Source organism: Dunckerocampus dactyliophorus, chromosome 6, assembly GCF_027744805.1.
Source record: "Dunckerocampus dactyliophorus isolate RoL2022-P2 chromosome 6, RoL_Ddac_1.1, whole genome shotgun sequence".
In the NCBI taxonomy this organism is placed as follows: Eukaryota; Metazoa; Chordata; class Actinopteri; order Syngnathiformes; family Syngnathidae; genus Dunckerocampus; species Dunckerocampus dactyliophorus.
The window spans coordinates 2,662,625-2,687,457 of record NC_072824.1 but is presented as its reverse complement, the minus strand read 5'-3'; the positions used below and the strand labels follow the sequence as shown (position 1 = coordinate 2,687,457).

General features: G+C 41.8%; 1 protein-coding gene across 3 annotated transcripts; it reads right to left on the bottom strand.

The window, feature by feature from the left end:
- Positions 1 to 253: 253 nt before the first annotated feature.
- Positions 254 to 24,833, bottom strand: mafgb (v-maf avian musculoaponeurotic fibrosarcoma oncogene homolog Gb). Of its 3 annotated transcripts, XM_054778298.1 has the most exons (4): positions 24,245 to 24,833; positions 8,416 to 15,084; positions 8,283 to 8,348; positions 254 to 6,430 (listed from the first exon to the last, which is right to left on the bottom strand). In XM_054778298.1, exons 3-4 carry the CDS (start codon positions 8,316 to 8,318, stop codon positions 5,963 to 5,965), a joined length of 504 nt encoding a protein of 167 aa, XP_054634273.1. In that variant the 5' UTR covers positions 8,319 to 8,348; positions 8,416 to 15,084; positions 24,245 to 24,833; the 3' UTR covers positions 254 to 5,962. The 3 variants fall into 3 exon arrangements, with proteins under 3 accessions (XP_054634273.1, XP_054634272.1, XP_054634271.1); XM_054778297.1 differs by lacking the exon at positions 8,416 to 15,084 and having other exon boundaries at positions 17,545 to 24,833; XM_054778296.1 differs by lacking the exon at positions 8,416 to 15,084.

Here is a 24,833-nt window from a genome sequence, read left to right as displayed (position 1 = left end):
ATTAGCATAGTAGCATTTTTTCTTTTTTTAAAATAAATATTAAAATATGAAGACACTTAGCACAGCTAACTATAACACTTCATCATGCTGAAGTAGTAGCAAGCTAATGTTAGCATTGCTAGCTTGCTAACATTAGCATAGTAGCATTTTTAGCCATTTTCATAAGTTTTAACAATTTTAACAAATTCTCTTATCAATATACAGTACAGTAATTCACATATTTATGTAATTAAGCATTCCACCCTAATAAAATGTGCATATAAACATTTTAAAGCATGTTTATTGGTCATATACAAAATAAAGTGTTTATTGACAAAACATACAGCATATATACATCAATAAATTAAACAAACATTAGACTGATGACAACACAGTTAGTCCCATAATTGCTAGTACCTGGTCATCATCACTTTGTATCTACAAAAAGCAATCATTTACTTGAAGTTAAGTACTTACAAAGACTGTCACATTTTCAGCCGGTACAATAATTCATACAGGAAAAGTACAAAACACACAATATCTGCGCCGTCGTCACACAAACTCAACACGTGTCTACAACTTGAAGTCCACCATGACAAAACCTGCAGACACTTTGAAACGTACACGCGGTAAACACACGTGGAGTCAAAACGTGGGAATAAAACTCGAAAAAAAAACGGCAAAATAGTCCACACAATTTTTATAAAGGATGAAAAGAATTCTTCAGTTCCTCTCGTCGATGGGAGGTTGCAAGTTTTTTTTTGCTGGCGTGATTCCGCATGAAAACACGGCAGACACCTCAACATCCGGACGATAGCTTGAGATGTTGTTTACAAGTGCCCGCAAGGCATGCCGGGTAGCCCAGCGGCAACAACAACATGGACTGTGAACTCTAAAACATTGGATATCAAGAGTGTGAGGACGTCCCTCCTTTTTTTGCTTCCCTGGGGACCTCCTCAAGTTACTTTACAATCAAGCAAAAGTGCGACAAACACAACGAAATGTTGTGAGAGAGAGCACCACAAGCTACCCAGCATGCCTTGTGGAAGGACTATATGGATTTTGGAGGCAGGCCTGATGTGGCCCACGGGCCACAGTTTGCCCACCACTGCTATAAGTCAACACATGAGTTGACTATGCTTTGTTTTTTTTTTAAACGAAAATAGCAATGAATACATTTCCTAACGATCCAAATACTATATAAATATCATTACAGAGGCCAGGGTGTCCAAAGTGCGGCCCCGGGCCTTTGCAGCCCACAGCTGGTGTGTTTTATGGCCCTTTAATGCCCCTAAAATTAAAATTAAAAACTAAGTAAATACGGATAAAAAGAGCAGTAATTTTATGAGAGTAACATCAAAATATGAGGAGGTTAAAGTTATCATAACAAGAGATAAAAGTGGTAATCTTACGAGGAAAACAATGGTACAAAAATAAAGTCATGATATTGGAGGGAAAAATGATTTTAGAAGCATAAACTTGAAACAATAACGATTTTTTTTTTCACATCATGAGAGTCAAGTTTTGGTGGATTAAAGCCATATTACAAAAACAAGATTCACAAGAATAAAGTAAAAAAAAAAATCATGCAAAAATGAGCAAAAATACGCCTCGTCACCTACTGTATACCACCAGGCATCAAACGGAGGCTGCTTTTCCTTCACATACGTCCGTTTCACACTTAGCATGTCTACATGGGCTGCTTTACTAAATCAAAGCGGCCCCCGTATTCTTTCTTTTTCAGTAGGCAGTGCTCGGTGGAAAAAGTTAGGGCACCCCAGATATACTGTAGGTCAATACATTTTTTCAGTCTTTTTTTTTTAACTTATGGGATTTTTTAAAATTTTGATAAGAATAAAGTCGTACATTCATGAGAAAAAAAGTCGAAAATTCACGAGAATAAAATCGTAAATTTACGAGGAGAAAGTCATAAATTCACCGAAAAAAAAGTTGGACATTTCTGAGAATAAAGTCGTAAATTTACAAGAATAAAGTAATACATTTACGAGAAAAAAAGTTGTACATTTCTGCGAATAAAGTCGTAAATTTACAAGAATAAAGTAATACATTTACGAGAAAAAAAGTTGGACATTTCAGAGAATAAAGTCGCAAATTTCCCAGAAAAAAAAGTTGAACGTTTCCGAGAAAAATAGTTGTAATATTACCAGAATAAAGTCCTAAATTTACGAGAATAAAAGTCGTAAATCTCCGAGAATAAAGTCATAAATGTACGAGGAAAAAAAGTTCTAATATTACCAGAATAAATGCGTGAGCGAGTCCTCCGCATGCATGAGGATGAGAATAAAGTTGTAAATTTACAAGAATAAAGTCGTAAATTGACAAAAAAAGGTTGGAAATTTCTGAGGGAAAAAAAGCTGAACATTTCCGAGAAAAAAGTTGTAATATTATGAGAATGAACGTAGCAAATTTACCAGAATAACTTCATAAATGTACTAGAAAAAAGGTGCAATATTACCAGAACAATTTCATAAATTTATGTGAAAAAAGTCGTAAAATTACGAGAAAAAAGTCGTAAAAGTACGAGAATAAAGTCATACATTTGTGAGGAAAAAAAGTACAAAATATCAGAGACTAAAACTGTAACTTCATGTTATGTTATAGGCATTGCCGGAGACAGCCATGAAAAGGGGAGACTTATGTGACCTCCTGGCCTTGGTCATGTGGAGGGGGCGGGGCAAGGAAGGCGGAAGTGAGATGATGCTAACCCATGCTAATCTGTTTGTGCTCAGCTGCTCTGTTTTGCTGCCACGTTCTCAATAAAAGCTTGCTGAAGAGCTTTGCTCTCTTTTCCCTCTGACACGTATGGCACCATCACACCTCATATTAACACTTTATTCTCCTAATATTTGGCCTTTTCGTCTCCTAAATTTACGGCTTTTCGTCTCCTAAATTTCGGACTTCATTCTCATAAATGTACGGCTTTTCTCATATTGTTACACATTTTTTCTCCCAAATTTACGACGTTATTCTCGTCATTTTATGGCTTTATTCTTGTAAATTTACAACTTTAGTCTCATAAATGTACAACTTTTATTCTCGTACATTTATGGCTTTATTGTCTAAGTGTAAGACTTTTATTCTCGTACATTTACGACTTTCTCGTAAATTTAAGACTTTATTTTCGTAATATTACACATTTATGTCTCGTAAATATACAACCGTATTCTCATAAATATACAAGTTTATTCTCATAAATTTCCGACATTATTCTCGTATATTTACGACTTTATTCTCGTATATTTACGACTTTATTCCCGTAAATTTACGACTTTATTCTCGTAAATGTACAACTTTATTTCCTTAATATTAACATTTTTTTTCTTGTAAATTTACAACTTTATTCTCGTACATTTATGGTTTTATTGTTGTAAATTTACGACTTTTATTCTCGACATTTAGGCCTTCGTAAATTTACGATGTTATTCACATAAATTTACATCTTTATTCTGGGAAATTTACAACTTTATTCTCGTACATTTACGACTTTTTTCTTGTACATTTACAACTTTATTCTCATAAATTTACATCTTTATTCTCGTAAATTTACAACTTTATTCTTGTAAATTTCCAACTTTTATCCTTGTACATTTATGGTTTTATTGTTGTAAATGTCTGACTTTATTCTCGTACATTTATGACTTTCTCATAAATTTACACATAAATTTAAACTTTATTCTCATAATATTACACATTTATTTCTCGTACATGTATGGCTTTTATCATAATTTTGACTTCATTCCCGTAATGTTACACTTTTTTTCTCATAAATTTATGACTTTATTAATGTGTGTGTGTGTGTTTCTTTTTGTTTTCTTGTGAAATGTTCTTCCGCCTGCAAGTCCCCACCCCCGGCCACACTTTGGACACCGCTGTCGTAGCTCGACACTGAAGAAAAAAAATCCCAACACCCGATTTGCACTTTTTCCAAATGAAATGGATAGAAAAATATTTCTGCTTGTCTGCGTTTTAAATACACGTAACGTGTAAAGCAACAATCACAGCAAACAAAACACCACAGACAATAACAACGTCCCTGACATATACAGTATATTCAAAAATATAGGAAATATGCTAAGCGTAGCTGCACACACACACACACAACATCAAAGTGTTTTTTGGGGTGAATCATTCCAAGCACCACAGGACAAGCTTGCATCACAAATGTGTGACAATGAAGCTGTAAAAAAACAAAAACCAAGAACCCAAAAGCGTGTCTTTGTCATCATTCACTCAAGGTTGTACCACAGTGAAAGTTAGCGATACCTCGTCACTTGACACACTATTTCACGGCCACACGCACACGCGTGTCTAGTCACTAGAGAAAGAAGAAAGCTATCAGTAGTTAAGACACTTTTGGTACAATTGCAAAAAAATAGACAGATAGTGTATATCAAACTGTTACGAGTCCATACAAACAATGCAAAGCTAATTAGAAAATACACGCCACCACATTCTCAGCCAACAGAACACCACGGGAAAGGAATCTGAGCGCGTAAAGCTGGCCCTTCGTGTTCGAGTCCTCTCAGTCGCGACTCTGATCACGTGACATTTTGAAGGAACAATTCAAATCGGAGGGTCATCACAGTGGAACCCTGGACCGACCCACGTGGACATAAGTTTGCACAAGTCACATTAACGGGTAATTGTTGTTGTTCATCACGCTGGCTGCTGCACAGCACGTGCAACAATGCAGTGAAGTACTCCCACCTGTACTCCCATCACTTCTTATTCAGGGAGGAGGCCTCGCCCTCCCAAGTGTTCCTGTGTTCTTTTTCCGCTCGCTCCATCATCATCATCATCATCATCATCTGGCAACGCACAAAGTCACGGATGCCAACCGGCATACAACACAAGCAGCAGAAGACGTAGAAAAATACCACTAACATAACAATACTGTACCAATTTCTCATACGCTGTATCACAATTCACACGCACAGAATACGTTTCCTACCTCAACACGGTACAAAACAGTAAAAACACAGCTGTGTCGTATATGTACAGTGTATTTATATATCTACTGTAGGTACTGTATACCTACCAGCAGGAGGGGACTCGTCTGCAGCCACTGAAATCAGCAGGTCACAGGACGTGTTGTCAAATGAAAATGAAATTTCCATCGTTTGTGCGTCTTTCTGCATGCGACCAGTGGGTTGTCATGACAACAACTTTTCATTTCAATCAGAAACTGCATTGCCTGATCCTTTCAAACATACGTTTCATTGGCAGTAGTAGCAATTCTGTCTGGTTTTCCTGTAGTCAGAGAGCGAGCACGAGTGCTCTGCAAGCATGAGCACGAGTCCTCTTGCTTGTAAGAGCACGGGTCCTCTGCATGCATGAGCATGAGTGCTCCTGCTTGCATGACTACGAGTCCTCTGCATGCATGAGCACGAGTCCTCTGCATGCATGAGCACGAGTCCTCTGCATGCATGAGCAGGAGTGCTCCTGCTTGCAAGAGTATCTGCATGTAGGAGCACGAGTCTTCTTGCTTGCATGAGCACAAGTCCTCTGCTGCTCTGCATGTAGGAGCACGAGTCCTCTTGCTTGCATGAGCAGGGGTGCTCCTGCTTGCATGAGTATCTGCATGCAGGAGCACAAGTCCTCTGCATGCAGGAGCACAAGTCCTCTGCATGCAGGAGCACGAGTCCTCTGCATGCTTGAGCATGAGTGCTCCTGCTTACATGAATATGAGTCCTCTGCATGTAGGAGCACGAGTCTTATGCATGCTTGAGCATGAGTGCTCCTGCTTGCATGAGTATGAGTGCTCCTGCTTGCATGAATATGAGTCCTCGACATGTAGGAGCACGAGTCTTCTTGCTTGCGTGAGCACAAGTCCTCTTGCTTGCATGTGATCCTTCACCTGCACGTAAATCACGTATGTCCATGAGTGCAGTGCAAATGGAGGAGATGTGGCAAAGGCAGCTGTATTCCATCCTGGTGCACCTTTAAGTCAACCAAGCCCCTCTCAAGAGCGAGCATCCGCTTTTGACTTGACGATTGTAATCACGCTTGTCGCCGTCGCTGCCTTTCCCGGTATAAGTGGACCGATGAGTGACGACGCTACCCCTCCAGCCCTGACGCCAACCCCCACGGTGGGGCTCCTCGCCACTGTCCTGGCAAAGGTCTGCAAGGCCTCATACTTGGACCTGAGCGCGTCCAGCTCCAGACGCATAGAAGCATTCTCATTGGCCAGTTTGTCTACTTCTTGTTGCAGCTGGGCCTTCTGCTTCTCCAGCTCTTCCTTCTGGGTGACTCGCTTTACCCGGCAGCTGGCAGCGTAGCCCCGATTCTTCAGCGTGCGCCGACGCTGCTTCAGTTGCAGGATCTCCTCCTTGGAGAGCCCTCGGAGGTGCTGGTTGAGCTCACGCACCGACATGGTCACCAGCTCGTCGTCGGTCAAGCTGGTGCCATTCTCCCCCGGCTCTCGCTTCACCTGGAAAAAGATCAAATACAAAGAATGATTCATGCAGGACACGTCACGTGTACACGGGTACAGAGCGACACACACTGCTGCCCACTGATTGGCTGACTTACCTGCTTACAGTGCGTTACAGGAAATGAAAGGAATGGGAATATAAATACTGAGGATTGTGAAGAAGTTCATTTTAAATGTCAAATTGTAGCTGAAGAAGCCTTAAAGGGTCCCTGACGTGATCCATCAACTTTGCTTAAATAAGTTATTCACTCAACAAAAATATAAACGCAACACTTTAGTTTTTGCTCCCATTTTTTATGAGATGAACTCAAAGATGTTGACAAATCTGTCTAAATTTCTTCTCCTTTGGGGTGGGTATATATATATATATATATATATACGTGTATATATAAAGTCCCCAGAGCGCCCACCCTCCCAATAAAACAAAACTGCACATTTCAGAGTGGCCTTTTATTGTGGGCAGTCTAAGGCACACCTGTGCACTAATCATGGTGTCTAATCAGCATGTTGATATGGCACACCTGTGAGGTGGGATGGATGATCTCAGCAAAGGAGAAGTGCTCACTATCACACATTTAGACACATTTGTCAACAATATTGGAGAGAAATGCTGATATTGTGGATGTGGAACAAGTTTTACATCTTTGAGTTCATCTCATAAAAAATGGGAGCAAAAACAAAAGTGTTGCGTTTATATTTTTGTTGAGTGTATACTGTTTGTAATTATGGTCTACATTGTTCCATTTTTGAACAGTAAATTGGCAAAAATGACATTTATAGTTGAAGGCGCCAGCCATGACGAGCTAGCTCTCGCTGTTCAGTCTCCGGAAGTGACGTCATCGGGGTGACACCTCTCAGCTAAAGCAGAGTAAACTAACGCTTGTTGGGGTAGATGGTGGACTTGGTTCAGTATATTTTTCATCCAAATAGTAGTCATGCCAAAATGTTGTATTGCTGCTGGATGTTCACGGCATCTGAGTGATACTGTAAGTTTGTTTTCTTTTCCAAAAGAGGAAGGTTTAAGACAACAATGGACGAAGCAAGTGCAGAGAATGAGAGACAGATTGACACCCACCTCGAGTTCTGTTCTTTGCAGTGATCATTTCACTGATGACTGCTTCGAAGGAACACCTTTAAAAGAAGCATTCGGCTTGAAAGTACGCTATAAACGCATTTTGAAAAAAGGACGCTATTCCACCGGTGCACAGGAAAAAACAAAGACAAGAAGAACGAATCAAAGTTGCCACAGAGCAGAGTAAGTCACGTCCTGTTGACATAATGTCTTCTAAACACTATTCCATGATAGCGACAAGGCTGTAAAGCATTATACAGCTTATATAAACATGTTTTCACAGAGATATGTTGACTGTGGAGGGCAGAGGGGGCCACGACAAAAGATAGCATAAGTCAGGCCACAAAGACCCCTTTACACTCATTAAGAAGCCGATTAAAACAATAATTACGTACACTTACCATTCTGTGTTTTGAAGCAACCAATCTTCATCTCCATACCTTAAGGCTTAAGTCCATGTTCTGCAAGTTCTCTATTTCATCTCCAAATGTTTCTCCTCAAAAACTATTGACACATGGCTCAAATCTTGGCTATAATCACTGGAAACATCCTCTGTCTCGTACACCGCTACGTTTGTCTACCTGAGTGATAATACTCTGATGACGTCTCTGGCTGGAGCCATCAAGTATAAATGTTGTTTTTGTGAATTTACCAGTCACTTTCAAAAATGGAACAATGTAGAACATAGTTACAAACAATATATAACATATTCAAGCAAAGTGGATCCATCATGTCAGCGTACTGTGAGTGAACTATACAGGTGATGTTCTCCCTCACCTTTAAGGCTTTATTTCCTTTGTTTGTCGTCGTCATGCCACAGGAGCCTCGTTCTTCTGAACAGACCTACACAAGACAACAAGGTTACTTCCATGCGTGTAAAAAGCAAACCAACAAACAAAAACCCACATGCCTTTCTGTTTGTGGATCAATACCCAGCAGGTCAAAGTAACAGCTTGTATGAGTGGAAGTCACACGAGGCATTTGTGTGTGTATATCTGATAATTTCCTTGACTTCCTGTTTCCTGATGCGTACCCTGATAGTGCGCAACGCCTTCATGTTATTGGTTGGCTGGAGGCCAGTCGCTATGAAGCTGAGAGAAGAGGAAGTGATAGAATTTGTTGGAAGGGGTCCAGCGAAAAGCACCAACCTTAGGCATATGTACAAGAGCCTGAGAAGCAATGGTGGGATGAGCGTGGATTGCACACATTTGCTTACAAGTGCAAACAAAAGGCAAAGGATGGAGATGAAGAAGCCAAAGATGAGATCAGTCCTGAGAGTGGACGTCCACAAGGCATGCTTTGTATTGAGCTGTGTGTGTGTGTGTGTGTGTGTGTGTGTGTGTGTGTGTGTGTGTGTGTGTGTGTTTTCAATAAAGGGTGTCTCTTGTTGCTGCTCCTAAGCGATCATCATGAGACTAGTCATGATGACTCAGCAGATTCCCGGCCTCACTCCTCTCCTCTGCTCTCTCCAAATGTCGTCTTGTGTCACGTTCTGTCGGGCCGCCTTACAGCGTTTCTAGGCGCACACTAGGTGACATACGACGCCACCGCAACGATCGGCTAATCGGTTTGACGAAAGCTTCATGAAGACACGCTGGCATGTGATTGGCTATTTTTGTCAACGTAAAGGATGCCAGAGGTGTCGGCGCTAAATCAGACGATGACTCGTGTTCAGGCGGTCCTCAGGTTACGTACGAGTTCCGTTCCTAAACTGTGATGTGAGTAGAGTTCCGTCAGATCTTACACCTACGTGAACTCCTCAGTCACTCACCCTGTGCACCCAACACATGAAGGACAAACAAAATGCAATAATGAAACACTAAATACAAGAACTAAATGAGTGGTTCTCAACTAGTTTGGCTGTGGGACCCCCCATTCCCCTTCAATGACAAGCAGTGACCCAAACTGCGGAAGGTTTTCACCTCAAACTCCGAAGATATTTGATATTTAAAAAGGGACTGTTTGGAACATTACACGAGCGGCAGCAGTGAGACTGTCTCTCTCTGAGAGCTGTCTCTCTCTGCGGAATGCTCTTCTCCAGCGAATATCTGCAGCTGTGTGTCGGACGGACGGCACGTTAAAGGAAAAGTACGCTTTTTAAAAATTTATTTTGCCCATCTTCCACAATCCTTATGTGAGACATGAACACACAGTTGAAAAATGGCTAGAATTTGCATTTTGCACATTTGGATCTTATTGAGGGTTTAAGTAGAGCTACAATATGCAAAAACAAGAAGGGGGGGTGAGACAAAAAGCACTTTGAAAAAGTAATTTATTGAAAACAACAATTAAACTGAAATAGGCTGTTTATCAGCTGATCAAAAGTTTAAAGACCATCGCTCAAAAAAGAACAAAAAACTCTCCAAACCAGAACCAAAAATGTTCTCAGTAGGACTCAGTAATGAGTAGCTCCACCGTTCTTGTTCATCACTTCCAAAATGGCTTTGGGCATGCTTGATGGGAGTGTTTCCAGGAGGCTAGTGGGAACATTGCTCCAATGGTGAAGATGGCTTCACCAAGGGCATCAACTGTCTGGAACTGATGGCCATTTTTAGAAACTTCCCTTGCCATCCATCCCCAAATGTTCTCTATGGGATTTAAATGAGGGGAACATGCAGGATGGTCCAAAAGAGTGATGTTATTCTCCCTGAAGAAGTCCTTGGTCAGGCGAGCATTGTGAACTGCAGCGTTGTCCTGTTGAAGAACCCAGCTGTTACCACACAGACGAGGGCCCTCGGTCATGAGGGATGCCCGCTGCAACATCTGCATCCGTTTGACGATGAAAAAGCACCCCAGACCATGATGGACCCCCCTCCACTGTGCCGGGTAGAAAACATCTCAGGTGGGATCTCCTTGTCCTGCCAGTAACGTTGGAAGCCATCTGGACCGTCAAGGTTACGTTTTTTCTCATCAGAGAATAAAACTTTCTTCCACCTTTCAATGTCCCATGTTTGCTCCCTGGCAAAGTCTAAACGGGCACTTTTGTGGCCTTGAAGGAGACGAGGTCTTTGAATTCCTTTTTTGTTTTTTTAAACCCTTTTCCCGCAGATGCCGTCTGATGGTTATTGCACTGCAGTCGGCACCAGTAAGGCCTTAATGTGGGTGGAAGACCGCCCTGTGTCTTGATGGACAGCCAATCGGATCCTCCGGCTCAGCGCAGGTGTGATTTTTTTGGGTCTACCAGTTGACTTTTTTGTTCCATAATGCTCAGGATCTTTCAAAAAATGTAGAAAGACTGATTTACTGCTCCCAACCTCAGCAGCAATGGCACGCTGCGAGAGGCCTTGCTTATGCAGCTCCACGCAGCTTTCACATTTGCAACTAAACCGTGTGTGTGTGCACTTGTTAAAATTTCCCTACATCGCGTAACTGTCTGCACGCTACACTCCTCCACGCTCTCTCACTTCCTCCATGTTGTCAAGTGTGTTAATACATGCAAAAGATCCATGCCGAGCTCTCATCAAATGCACTCATCTTATGGCTTAAAACTGCTTGAAAAGTGACCTCTTTTATTGTGCACTTGCGTCATCACCTATTTTTGCCTCTCTCGCAAAAAAAAACCCATGAAAGACATATAAATACGTCTTTGTAGGCAGTATAGATGTGTCCCAATACGTACATTAATTACCTGCCTCTTTTAGCTGTTTTTATATTTTTAGAGCGCACAGAAAAGAGAAAGGTGGGTGATGGGCAAAATTAAAAAAAAAAAGTACTGAAGGGGGACCCTGCTGAGAAAAGACATTGCCGTTCATCTTCAGCTTGCCAGCAGTGTCCTTCCCACCGCGCACAAGGGCTGCTCGCCGTGCATGAGGGGTGCTGCGCTCAATGCCACCGTTGCTACAACACAGCATTTTTGCTGTGCTCGGCTGGATTTTTATAGAAAGAACGCTGACGACTCAAAAGCGGAGCTGCTTATGGTTACCGCTGAAAGACAACACACACGCACGCACGCACGCTGTGGAGATGGCTGCAACACACGCAGAGATAAGACTGGGAGGGAAAACAAGAGGGTGAGGAGGTGATGGCTAGCACGACTAGTACGTAAAAGAGGACGGAAAGAATGCTGACGTCTCCTGATTAGCGTTACAGCGGACACATCACACCCACAGCTGAGGAAAACGCTGAGTATGGCGGGAAGACGGGGAGGGTGGGGGTGCAAATGACAAGGGAGGCAGAAAAGAGTAGGAGGACAGAGGTGGGATAGAAGGATGGGACGCCAAGAGAGGACAGGAGGAGGCAGGCAGAGGGGGTGGGTGGGAGGGCGTTTGGGTGAAAATGCATCCTCAACACATTTGTAAGAGCTTAGCTGTTGGGGATGGGGGTGGGTGGAGGGAGGATGGAGAGAACACCAGGGAGAGGGTGGGTCGTCGGGGGGAGAGAGAAAAGAACTGAGCTCAGCAACGACCACGACTAAAACCTCCAATTAGAAAAGTTTTGAAGCTGACCCAGTGCAATCAAACTACTGCTGACCATCTGACACACGCACATACACACACACACACGCACACACACACACACACACACACACACACACACACACAGTTTAAAATAGTCCTGAGGACAGGAATACGTGTATACCTGAAACAGTGATTGTGATAAACAGACAGAAAAAGAGTATTAAGCATTCTTCATGTAGTGCAGATCAACTGCAAGCTCTCTGCGTGCATGTGTGTGTGTGCATGCATGTCTGTGTGTGTGTGTGTGTGTGTGCGTGCGTGCGCGTGCGTGCGTGGCTTCAGACTCCACTCTAATTAATCTTCTTTGAGAAAAACCTTTCGCAGCGGGCCAGTAACAACACACACAGGAATTTCTTGGAAAGTGACTTCCAGACACACACACTCACACTCACACTCACACTCACACACACACACACACACACACACACGTACAAATAAATAGCCAGATTAGGCACGACACAAGCGTGTGCGTGGGTGTAAGCAAGCATAAACAAGTGGACGAACAGAAGAGAAGACATGGAATGATTAAGAATAGATTGTGAGGAAAGTCTATCTTTAGCCAATAATCCTGAGTTCCACTAAATTCCTGGACAACCACCATACCCACAGTGGCGCCCTGGGGGGATTCTACACAGCACACCCCTCACATCTGCGATTTACATACGCTTACTAAAGAAATGGAATGGCGTTGTTTTTACAAACACGAAAACTGTGGTCGTGTGCGGAGTGACTCGGGTGGCGGCCAAAAGCGGGGACCTCGGCAGGTCTGATCCTCGGCTGTAGAGCTAGCTCACGGTACGTGAAATGTCACCTCTCAGGTGGGGAAGGAGCCTGAGCTGCTGCGCGAGATGGAGAAGTTCCGGCTAGATCTAGTCGGAATCACATCCACGCACGGCAAGAGCTCTGGAACCAGTCCTTTCGAGAGGGGCTGGACGTCATTCCACTCGCAGCGGGAGGTGATGGGCAGGGGTGGCAATTCTTGTGGACCCTCATCCCCCATGCCCCCTTTTTAGAGTTTTTATGGAGGCCCCATGTTTTGGATACTCTGGTGAAGAGAGGGGCAGAGCTGTCAACCGATCACCACCTTGTGGTGGGTGGGGTAGGGTGCTGGTCAGGCCTGGCAGGCCCAAACACACTGTGGACATCAGCGGCGAGGGATGCCGTCAAGATGAAGAAAGAGTCCTATCGGGCCTTTTGGCCCATGAGACTCCGGCGGAAGCTGACAGGTAAGTGTCCAATGAGGTTCATTTGCCCTAACATTCATATTTACTAAAGAGTTCTTTTTCAGACCAGAGTTAACTCGTTGTTTGTTCAGGGTGACAGGTAAGTGGTTTGCGGCTCTGGCGGTCGCCGAGGCAAAAATTCAGACGTAGGAGTAGTTCGGGGAAGCCATGAAGAACGACTTCTGGATGACTTCAAAGAGATTCTAGACCACCCTCGTCCATCACAGGACACTGTAAACACTGTATGGTGGGGATGCTGTGCTGCTGACCTTGATTCGAGATGCTGTGGACCGGTGGGAGGAATACTTTGAAGACCACCTCAATCCTAAGGTGGGCTCTACTTGTCTCTGGGGCTGAGGTTTTCCAGGTGGTCAAAAAGCTCCTCGGTGGCAGTGATCCGTCCAAAGTGCCTTAAGCCCCTGGATGCTGTGGGGATGTCTTGGTTGACAGGAAATGGACATTGTTTGGGGGGGCTGTCTCTGGATGGGCAGACCAGAGTGGAGGTGCCCCATCTTAAGAACACACTCATCAGCCTTACTGGCAAGGTCTACTCGGGGTCCTGGGGAGGAAGATCTGCCGGATAGTTGAAGCTGGGATTCAGCAGGAGCAGTGTGGTTTTCGTCCTTTGAAGGAGTCTTCTGAATGCCTTATGTTTGTATTTTAGGTCATTTAGTCATTTTTATGCTTGAAAATGCTTCCTTTAGGCAAAAAATGCAGACCATTTGCTAAAATAAGCATTTTTTTCCTAATAGTAGGCCGTATTAAACCACAAAACTGCATGATTTATGAAATAGTATATTTTTTGAAAAACCCTGATGGAGTGATGCCGTGAAAATCAAAGCAGAAAGCTGCGAGACGTTGTCTTCAGCATCTGCCTACATTGCCTAATGGGCCAGCCGGCTCTGACATCACAGAAGAGAAGTGTAGAGAAGTTGTGCGTCAGGAGGGGGGTCAGCGCTCGTGCGCAATGATCTACGTGGGCTGTGAGCCTTAAATAATTAACGCCGAGCACTGTGGGGACGCTAACTGAGATTTAGGAATCAGATCAGCGATCATGGCAACCTGTGAGAGAGGGAGCAGCCTCACAGCGGAGATGATGGAGAGTGAAGAGGCGAACACAACCCTGAGTGTGTGTGTGTGTGTTGCATAGAGCAGGAAGCTATTAACTTGGAGGTATGCAGAGCGTGAAATAAGAGCGATAACATGGAGAGAAGCAGAAGACATGAAGAGCACATGAGGACAAAGAAGAAAGCTAAGCTCTGCTCCCAAAAATTGTACCACAGCATTTTGAATAAAAAAAAAAATCCTGAGCAATAGTGGACTAAACAACGTGTCCTCCTACTATCATCAGCGACAATACAATTTGGAAAGTGCATAATATCACACTCAGCGCAATGATAAACAGCTGCATAGTTTCTTTTCAGTGTCGCTGACCATTTCCTATCAAAATGTAGCTGTTGAGTCCTTGTGGATTTTTTCCTAGTAGAAGTATTAAAAGGAAGACGCCTTACTCCCCACCTTGCATACCCGTGCTTTGTAGTCATTGCAAATCGCCTATCTGCAATCCTTTGGCAAGACCCTTCACACTACATGCCAGCACGATACACTAAACGATAGCGTCATACCGGATCAACAAGGTCCACGTCAGGTGTTGGGGGACACTCTGGCGAGAAACTGGCTACCGGAACAAGAAGACGACATTCCTGGAACAGGGTGGCAAACATGGTACTGATGGAGTGCTACTATGGTAGTCACCCCAGCGAAAGAGGATACGGTCACTTCCAAGGTGGGTGGATGGCTCCAGCAGATACCAGGAACAACCTCTGACATCTCTGTCCAAAAGAGCTAAGCTCCTGTGCAGAACCCTCCAGCTCCCAGGCCTCTGGTAGAGGACCCCAGCTTCAAAAGAGATTATATGAATCAATCCAATTGTTCCTTCTATGTTTTGTGTCTATGCCTGTGCTCATGCATAAGCAGGTATACCGCACTATTATTGTGATAATCGTAATATTTGTATTTTATTAACATTTTATTTTTTATTGCAAAAAAAAAGTTTTTTTATATTTTATGTATGTATTTATTTATTTCATTTTTATTCTATTTATTGATTTAGTTAATCATTTATTAAATTCATACATTTTTTTAAATTTAATAATTCGTATTGTTTGTAGTTTATTTTATTATTTGTATTGTATTTATTAACATTTCATATTTTATTGCATAATCAACCAATTTGAGTATTTTATGTATGTATTTATATAGATTTTATTTTTAGTTAATTAATCTATGTATGTATTTATTTATTTCATTTGTATTATATTTATTTAGTGTAATTAAAAAATGTATTAAATGTATACTTTTTAAAATTGAATGTATTTAATCATTTGTATTTAATTTGTTTTAATTTGTATTTTATTTATTTTGTTTGAATTTTCTTCATTACTTAATCAACCAATTTATGTATTCATTAATTTATTATTTGTATTTATTTATGTATTTATTAGCATGCTATTTTTAATTAAACAACTAACTTCTTTATTTTATTTATATTGTATTTATTTTGTTTAATTGTATTTGTAACGTATCTGCGCTGTATTGATTAGCATTTAAGTAAAGGCAACGCTCATTGGGCCAAAGCCATGGAGCATCCCTTCACTGAATGACCTTTTTCTGAGAGTACAAAAAGGGATACGTGCGTGTGCAAAAGCCACTTATTAAAAGTTTGGTTTGGATGGATGGATGGATGGATGGATGGATGGATGGTTTATTTGAACATGAAGGTTCCAATGGAATACATCTCATGAATCATTCTTTCACACTTCCACATGTCCAAAAGGAGTAGGAAGAAGCAAAGCTTATTTAATCCTACCTCCATCCATTCCACATCTAGTACAGTACATATTATTCACTTCCTGCATTCCATGGAATATTATTCCATATAATAATCAGTGTAATAATAAATGAAAACAAATAAAAGCAAGCATGACAGAACAATCATTGTGATGATCAAGACTCTTCTGCCTTGTATTTAGCAAACATCAACTGCTTGTATTGTTTTTTGAATGTGCTCATCTCTGTACATTGTTTGACTTCCTTACTCAATCCCTCCCTTCTCAATCCCCTTATAATTTAATTCCACACACAGAAATGCTGTGGCTTTTCAGCGTAGTTGTGGCATATAAATGTTTTAGGTTTCATTCTCCTCTAAGATCATATTTCTCCTCTCTGATTGAGAAATACTGTATGAGGTTTTTGGCTAACAAGTTATTATTAACTTTATGCATTATTCTAGCGGTTTGAAAGAATACTAAATCTGCTCATTTTAATATCTGTGATTTTAAAAATAAAGGGTTTGTATGTTCTCTATACGCGGCATATGGTAATCCCAAAGAACAGTAGTCTGGAGTCTGGAGTGATTTTTGATCAAGAACATGTTTTGCTTTATTCAATATTGAAGTATTTCTCGCCACCTTTTGTTGTATATTTTTAATATGAGATTTCCAATTTTTTTCATCTATTATGATCCCCAGAAATTTGTTTTCTTTCACTTTTTCAATATCCAAAGTGAGGAAAAAGTCCTGGCGTCGACATATTTTTCCCATTCCGGGTATCGTAAGTCGGAGTGTGAGTATGTCCCAACACAAGCAAAAATAAAAAGCACAGTCAGACAGTTGAGACCTGGCTCTGCGTTTTTCATAAGAAAGGAGAAACATCCTAAGTAGAACTGTTTCTCATCTGGTGTGTAACCTCAGAGGGCTACAAGGAATGCATAAAAATGTTTAAAAGGGTCCCTGACATGATGTATCAACTTTGCTTGAATATGTTATGTATTGCTTGTAATTATGTTCTACATTGTTCCATTTGTTTCAAGTGTAAATTCGCAAAAATGACTTATAGTTGATAACAAGCTAGCTCTCGCCGTTCAGTCTCATTTCTGGAAGTGACACCATCGAGAGTACTATCACTCAGGTAAACAAACATGGTGGCGTACGAGACAGAGGATGTTTACAGTGATTATAACCAAGATTTGAGCCATGTGTCAATAGTTTTTGAGGAGGGAGAAACATTTGGAGATGAAACAGAGAACTTGCAGAACATGGACTTAATCCTTAAGACTTGGAGATGAAGATTGGTCGCCTTCAAAACACAGAATGGTAAGTGGAAATGACTCTGGACTTGCTTATACTTCAATTATTCTTTTAAATCGCCTTCTTAACGAGCGTTAGGTGGTGATATTTTAGATTTTGTCCCATCCCCTGCACCCCCACAGTAAACATACATATGAAAAGATGCTTTACAGCCTTGTCGCTATCATGGAATAGTGTTTAGAAGACATTATGTAAAGAAGACATGACTTACTCTGTTCTGTGGCACCTTTGACGTCGTTCTTCTTGTTTTATTTTCCCCTGTGTACCGGCAGAATAGCACCCTTTTTCAAAATGTGTTTATACCGTACTTTCATGTGGAACTGTGAACTGCACTGTGTGATGTATTCCAATGTAACTTGTAAGCTTGTTCAAAATGAACTAGCAGTTCTACTTGGAAAACTCTAAAAACGTGTTCGACGTTCTGCAACGAATTCATTGGATTTGCAGTACATGAGTTCTCATGGGAAAATCTTAGATTACGTTTCGGTTGGAGTTGGACCTTCTGGAGTGGATTCGACGCTGACCAAGGTTCCACCGCGTTTAGTTTCCCTTGTTGTTCACCGTTGGGCCTTGGCAGAGGTCTATTTGGTCTACTAGTCTATTTGGTCATGTTTATTATTTACAAGACAAGAAGCAGCAGGGAAACATCAATGCCAAAACAAACTATTCATTGCCAACCTAACACCACCTCACAAGCACACGTGCCAAAAACCTACATGAATGATTCCAGTGGACACGAGTTTCTGAATGACAGGGGACGATGCTTCATTTGGCACACACACACACACACACACACACACACACACGTCTTCCTATCTTGACATCCATCCAATCCGTGCATGTTGTCACATGAACAAGCTTCAGGAGTTCAAAGCACAGCTCTGCTATGGTCACACTGCAGTAAGACACTGCGGCAAGTTAGTGCTTGGGATGATGCAACTGGTAGAAACAGCAAAAATGGAAAAATCAGCAGTAATTTTACAAGACTAAAGTCAAAATAATAAGGAAAAAAACCTGTAATCTAACAAGAAAAAGCTGTGATTTTACGAGAATGTATTATAATGTTACAAGAAAAAAGTCAAAATATGATGGGAATAAAGACATAATTATAAGAAAATGAATTTTACAAGAACAAAGACAAAATATTAAGAAAAAAAGTTGTAATCTAAGAAGATAACGTTATTTTACGAGAATAACTGTCATATCATGAGGAAAAATGACATTTTAGGAGCATGAAATTGAAATATTACAAAAATTTTAAGTCATAATATTAGGAGAAACATCAAAACAACAAATAAAGTTGCAAAATTTGGTTGCAGAAGAAGTTATAATATGACAAGAATAAAGCCCAATTGGAAGCCCAGTTGGAAAATTAAATAAACAACAAAAATTGAAAAAAACAGCTGTAATTTTACAAGAATGAAGTCAAAATATGAAGAATTTTTTTTATCTAATGAGAAAAAAAGTCATAATTATACCACATTAAACTCGCAATATTCTGAAAAAAATTCATTTTAGCAGCAGAGAGTTGAAATATTAAAGAAAAAACTAAAAAACTTTGTCTTTTTAAGTCGTAACGTCATGAGAAACCAACAAACCAAAGTTGTAATTTTTGGAATATTAAGTCGGGGAAAAAGTTTTAATATTATGGGAATAAAGTCAAAATGCTATAGGAAGAAAGTCATAATACTACGGGAAGAAAATTTACCAAGTTTATTTCAAAAGAAAAATGGTGCGACAGACCGAAGTTGATACTAATAATAGACTTTTTCACCTGTATCACAAAGCTGAGACTGCAGTTTTTTCCCTCAAGTATGTACAGCGGTGTGACAAAGTGTTTGCCCCCTTCCTGATTTCTTATTGTTTTGTGCGTTTGTCACACTTTAAATGTTTCACATCATTAAACACACGTGCACCGGCTCGCCTCGCTTTCACGCATGGAGCATCAAGGAGAGAGAGTGACAGCGCGCAGCGATGTGCCTGCTCGCGCAACAGCAATTATTGCACGTTGTGGCTCAAAATCAGCCTTTGCTACCTCAAAAAGAAGGCACAAATATAACTCCATAGATGTGCACCTCTAAAAACACTGCTCATTAGGACTGACTGTTGTAACGCAGCCCTTCTCCCCTCAACCACCATCGCTTCGCTCGCCCACGACACTGAGCCAACAAGCCAAATAGATTTGTAGTTTGCTCACAGAGCCCACGCCACAAGCCCGACCCTGACAAAGACATCATAAATGTTTATTTAATCACCCGTGCGTGTTATACAGTAAGGCACACGCACACACAAATGAAACCAACCGCAGTGGAGTCGGGAATGGACTCATATAATCTGATACTTGCTGATATCGAACAGATATCTCATGTCAATATCGGATAGGGACACCCCTATTAAATAAGGTTAAAGGGTCCATGACATGATTTTTCAACATGGCTTAAATATGTTATAGACTTAGACAGACTTTATTGACCCACAAGAGAAATTGCTTGGCAACAAGGTATGCATTGTTTGTAATTATGTTCTACGTTGTTAAATTTTGGAAAGCCAACTTTAAATTTGCAAAAATGACAGTTATAGTTGATGGCGCCAGCCATGATGAGCTAGCGCTCGCTGTTCAGTCTCATTTCCTGGAAGTGACGCCATCAAGAGTATTATCACTCAGGTAAACAAACATGGTGGTGTACGAGACGGGGGATGTTTCCAGTGATTATAGCCAAGATTTGAGCCATGTATAAATAGTTTTCGAGGAGGGAGAAACATTTGGAGATGAAATAGAGAACTTGCAGAACATGGACTTAAGCCTTAAGACTTGGAGATGAAGATTGGTCACCTTCAAAACACAGAATGGTAAGTGTAAATTACTCTGGAGTTGCTTATCCTTCAATTATTCTTTTAAATCGGCTTCTTAATGAGCGTAAATGGGTCTTTATAGCCTGATTTATTTGATATTTCGTCACAGGCAGCCCCCCCACAGTAAACATACATATGGCTGTGAAAAGATGCTGAAATAACATGTACAATGCTTTACAGCAGGGGTGACCATTACGTCCATCGCGAGCTACGGTAGCTTGGGTCGGTCGTGTAAACGTCACTTTGTAGATGTCATATGACATCAGTCAGCTGACATGAAGGTCCCCCTCCTGATTCGCTCTTGCTCCCCCGTGGCGTTTCAAGCTACACAGGAAGATGCAACTTTCATCTTTATTTTTCTGATTACGGATAAACTAACTGATACTGTACTCATTTTTTTATAAATACATATATTTTCTACATTTATAGTAGGTTGTCGATCTTTGGGGCTTTGTGATTTTAAAAGTAGCTCACAGGCTAAAAAAGTGTGAGCACCCCTGCTTGACAGCCTTGTCGCTATCATGGAATAGTGTTTAGAATACATTCTGTTAACAAGACATGACTTACTTTGTTCTGTGGCAACTTGGACGTCGTTCTTCTTGTCCTTTTTTTTTTTTTTCCCCCCCGTGTACCGGCGGAATAGCATCCTTTTTTTTTTTTTTTTTTAAATGTGTTTATATCATACTTTCAAGCCAAATGCTTCTTGTAAAGGTGTTCCTTCATAGCAGTGAAATGATCACTGCAAAGAACAGAACTCGAGGTGGGCGTCCATCTGTCTCTCGTTCGCTGAACTTGCTTGGTCCATTGTTGTCTTAAACCTTCCTCTTGTGGAAAAGAAAACAAACACAGTATCACTAGGATGCTATGAACATCCAGCAGCCACACAACATTTTGGCATGACTACTATTTGGATGAAAAATATACTGAACCAAGTTCCCCATCTACCTCGAGAAGCGTTTGTTTTCTCTGCTTTAGCTGAGAAGTGTCACCCCGATGACGTCACGTCCGGAAATGAGACTGAACAGTGAGAGCTAGCTCGTCATAGACGGCACCTATCAATTACAAATGTCTTTTGCGAATCTACCATTTGCTTCTAAAAAAAAATAAAAAAATCTAACAATATAGACAATAATTCCACACAATATATAACATATTCAAGCAAAGTTGATGAATCATGTCAGGGACCCTTTAAAAATATGAGATAATGTTGCATATTTCTTTATATACAAACCAAAAAGCTCAGTTTTACCCATCCACACACAAACACTGAAGCTGGAGTTTTCCGGAAATGTCAGATTTAAGGACAAAAACGTATGCATGTGGACGAGAGACCGAAACGCAAATACCCGTATTGGTGTGGACATGGCCTACAATCCACCCTTGCTATTTTCCAGTCCCTTTATATTGTTGTCTCGTCTCAGGGATGACACTCAAACACACCATAAAGCAACAAACGGCGAGCATAGTGATGATTATGCATCAGATCTGCTTACAGCATATTTCATCATTGAGCTCAACTATCGATCTGCTCCACCGCTTTACCCTCACATGCTCTACAGCTGTCCTACCTAGTCTTTGCACATGAGCTGATGAGAGGCCAAACGTCTTCTCAGACAACCTGAACAGTCCGGTTGCCATCCGTTCAAGAGAGAATATGATAACCCTGGATGCGTGACAATATTCACCGGCACCCACTTCTATCGAGGTGAGCCGTGCAGGGAATCCAACATATCCCTCTGGAGACCGTGACCTTCACGTTCGCCACCGACAGGCCCCTACACCATCATTCTGCAAATCACACGCTCACGTAACACACACACACACACCGCATTTTAACCTTGGTGTTTACACTCACACGCTCACCTAGATTTAAATGTTTTTTTCTTGCTTGACTCTTTCTCTCTTACACACACACACACACACACACACACACACACACACACACACACGAGCGGCAGAGAAACTAGCTGTGGTAAGTAGCGAGTGAAAACGCCATCTGTCAAGCGAGGGAGCGTTTGCTTCGCCTCAGCATTTTCAGGGGAGTGCCTTGAAGACAAAAAGGTCCTTGTTCTCAATCTTTGCGCAAATCCCATCTCTCATTCTTCCTTCATCCCCCCCCCCCACCCTTGCTCCGCGCGCTTTGCCGTCGCTCCGCCACCATCAGCAAAGTTGCACGCATAAGCATTGGTCAGCGTTCAATTACTGTGAACACCAGGGAAGGATGGGGAAAGTACTTGACAGAGAAATGCACTTCAAGCACTGATTAAATACTGATACAGAGTATAAAAAGCTTAGCCCCTAGCTTGTGTGTGTGTGTGTGTGTGTGTGTGTGTGTGTGTGTGTGTGTGTGTAGTAAAGGGGGTCTACTCCTCTCTCAAACACTGATACAACTATTTCATCATTATGACCCTCTATTACAGTACTTGCCAACTTGCTTACTACATACTTTTTCATACACTCAGCAGAGTGCTGACTCCAAGTAAAGCTGCTGATTTGGAGTCATTAGGGGGCGAACTTTCTCTTTTCTTCAGTATTCCTTAATACTCGCAGTGCACTCCGCTTGCAAGCACTCATGCAATCAGAAGTTCACGAATGCTGTCTTTAAAGACACGTCTTATTCACGTACACATCTCAATGAATACGAGGAGTTTTAATTGATGATGTAAAGCATGGGAAGATACTTTCTACAAAGGATTTAGCGTAACGCCAACCTTCATTTCAAATACAGCAAACAATCACATACCGTTGGGTGGCAGTGTCACAATTTGTGCACTTACACTTAGCATTTGGAGCGGTCACACACTTCTGTACTTACAGTGCACTTAGCATTTGGAGCGGTCGCACGGTATGGACTTATAGTACACATACTTCTATATTTATAGTGCACTTAGAATTTGGAGCGGTCACACACATAGACTTATAGTACACTTATCATTTGGAGAGGTCACGCACTTCTATACTTACAGTACACTTACCATTTGGAGCGTTTGCGCACTTCTATACTTACAGTAGACTTACCATTTGGAGCGTTCGCACACTTCTACACTTACAGTACACTTACCATTTGGAGTGGTCGCGTACTTCTATACTTACACTGAGCTTTTGGAGCGGTCGCGTGCTTCTATAATTTACACTTACAGTGCACTTAGCATTTGAATTGGTCGCGTACTTCTCCTTACACTTCGCGCTGCGTAAATTATGCAAAGTCAGCATGTGTGGAAGCGCGCGAATGAAGACAGCAGGTGTCAGCTTCCCCATCGCCACGAGGTGCACTCGTTTAAAAGCCTCCGCCGTCCTCGCTTGAGTAGCAGACCTTTTGTCTCCGCCGGCCCGCCCGCCGCCGGTGCCATGTTGCCATGCATCCATGTTGCCATGGCTCCCCCTCATGCCTCGGCTCGCCTCTCGCTAAGGTTGATAAAATAACAGCGATGTGATAAGTCAAGCGGGACTCCACACTAGCGAGCAGACGTTCGTTATTCGCTCAACATTCCCAACAAGGCTCACAAAACACACGTCAAAACAAAAAAGAAGGGTAAATGATGGTTCTCCACGGCGAGTCTCTCTCAAGCTAGCTGCTGACGGGCAAGCGCCGTTCTTCACCGCCACGGTTTGTTTTTCTTACTCCTGTCACTCCAAGTAAGGAGAGTAGAAGGCATTAACATGGTACCTATGTCAGCTAACTTGCTACATGTAGCTCATTTCACTCTTTCCATGTATTATATATTGCATAGTCTGCCATATTGGAGACACGCCATTGACACAAAAAGAAGCACAAAAGACGACCTTTGCTGTCAACATGCCAGCGCTCGTCTAATTCCGACACATGGCTTAGTAGCCTGCCAGCACCAGCGGACTCCTCCTTTGTCGCCGCTCGCTTGGGTCGAGAGGCAGACCCGCCGGTCCCGACCGGGTCGTGATGATTCAGCACTTCCCGGGCTTTTAAACACGATTCGGCGCCCGTCAACACCGGGATAACACTCGGCACACTCAGCAAAAAACGCTTTTACTCAGCGCTCTGATCGAGGACGCTTTCAGTTTGGATTTGGACTTTGACTCACCGGAAGTGAAACCCGGCGCCCTTGGAAGGCGGGCGTCGGGTGATGTTCTCGCGGCGGATGGAGGAGATGTTTTCTTCTTGTGGCAGGTCAGGTGTGGCGGATCCACTCCTTCCTCGCTTGTTTCCGTCTGGGCTCAGACCGCAGACGTCAACTGATGTTTGGATCACGTGGTTTCATTCATGAAGGCACTACGTCACGTGCCTTTAAAGAGACACTACTATTATAACTCACATCAATGGTCCCGTCTGGTACAAGTTGGCGGCTTCCTTTCTTTTGACGAACTATGTTAGAAATCAGTTAGTCACGTGGTTTATTCCACCTTGGTTTCAGCCCATCCATTTTTCATGTGAACAAAAGTATTGGAACATGTAACTGACAGGTGTTTTGTTGTTACATTGCTTATTCAATCAACAAGTAGCATCGAGTTGAAATATTAAAGCAAAAAGACGCAATATTATGAGAAACAAACAAAACAAATAAAGTTGTAATTTTTAGAAAATTAGAGTGGGGAAAAAAGTTCAAATATTACGAGAATAAAGTAAAAATATTATGGGAGTAAAGTTATATTTTTTTTATTTTTTTTAAAACA

Excerpts from the sequence above, each read along its gene's own strand:
- mafgb (XM_054778297.1), bottom strand. The coding sequence starts at position 8,318 with ATGACGACGACAAACAAAGGAAATAAAGCCTTAAAG. Across the intron at positions 6,431-8,282 it reads AAGGAAATAAAGCCTTAAAG|GTGAAGCGAGAGCCGGGGGA; the intron begins GTGAGGGAGAAC and ends ATCTTTTTCCAG.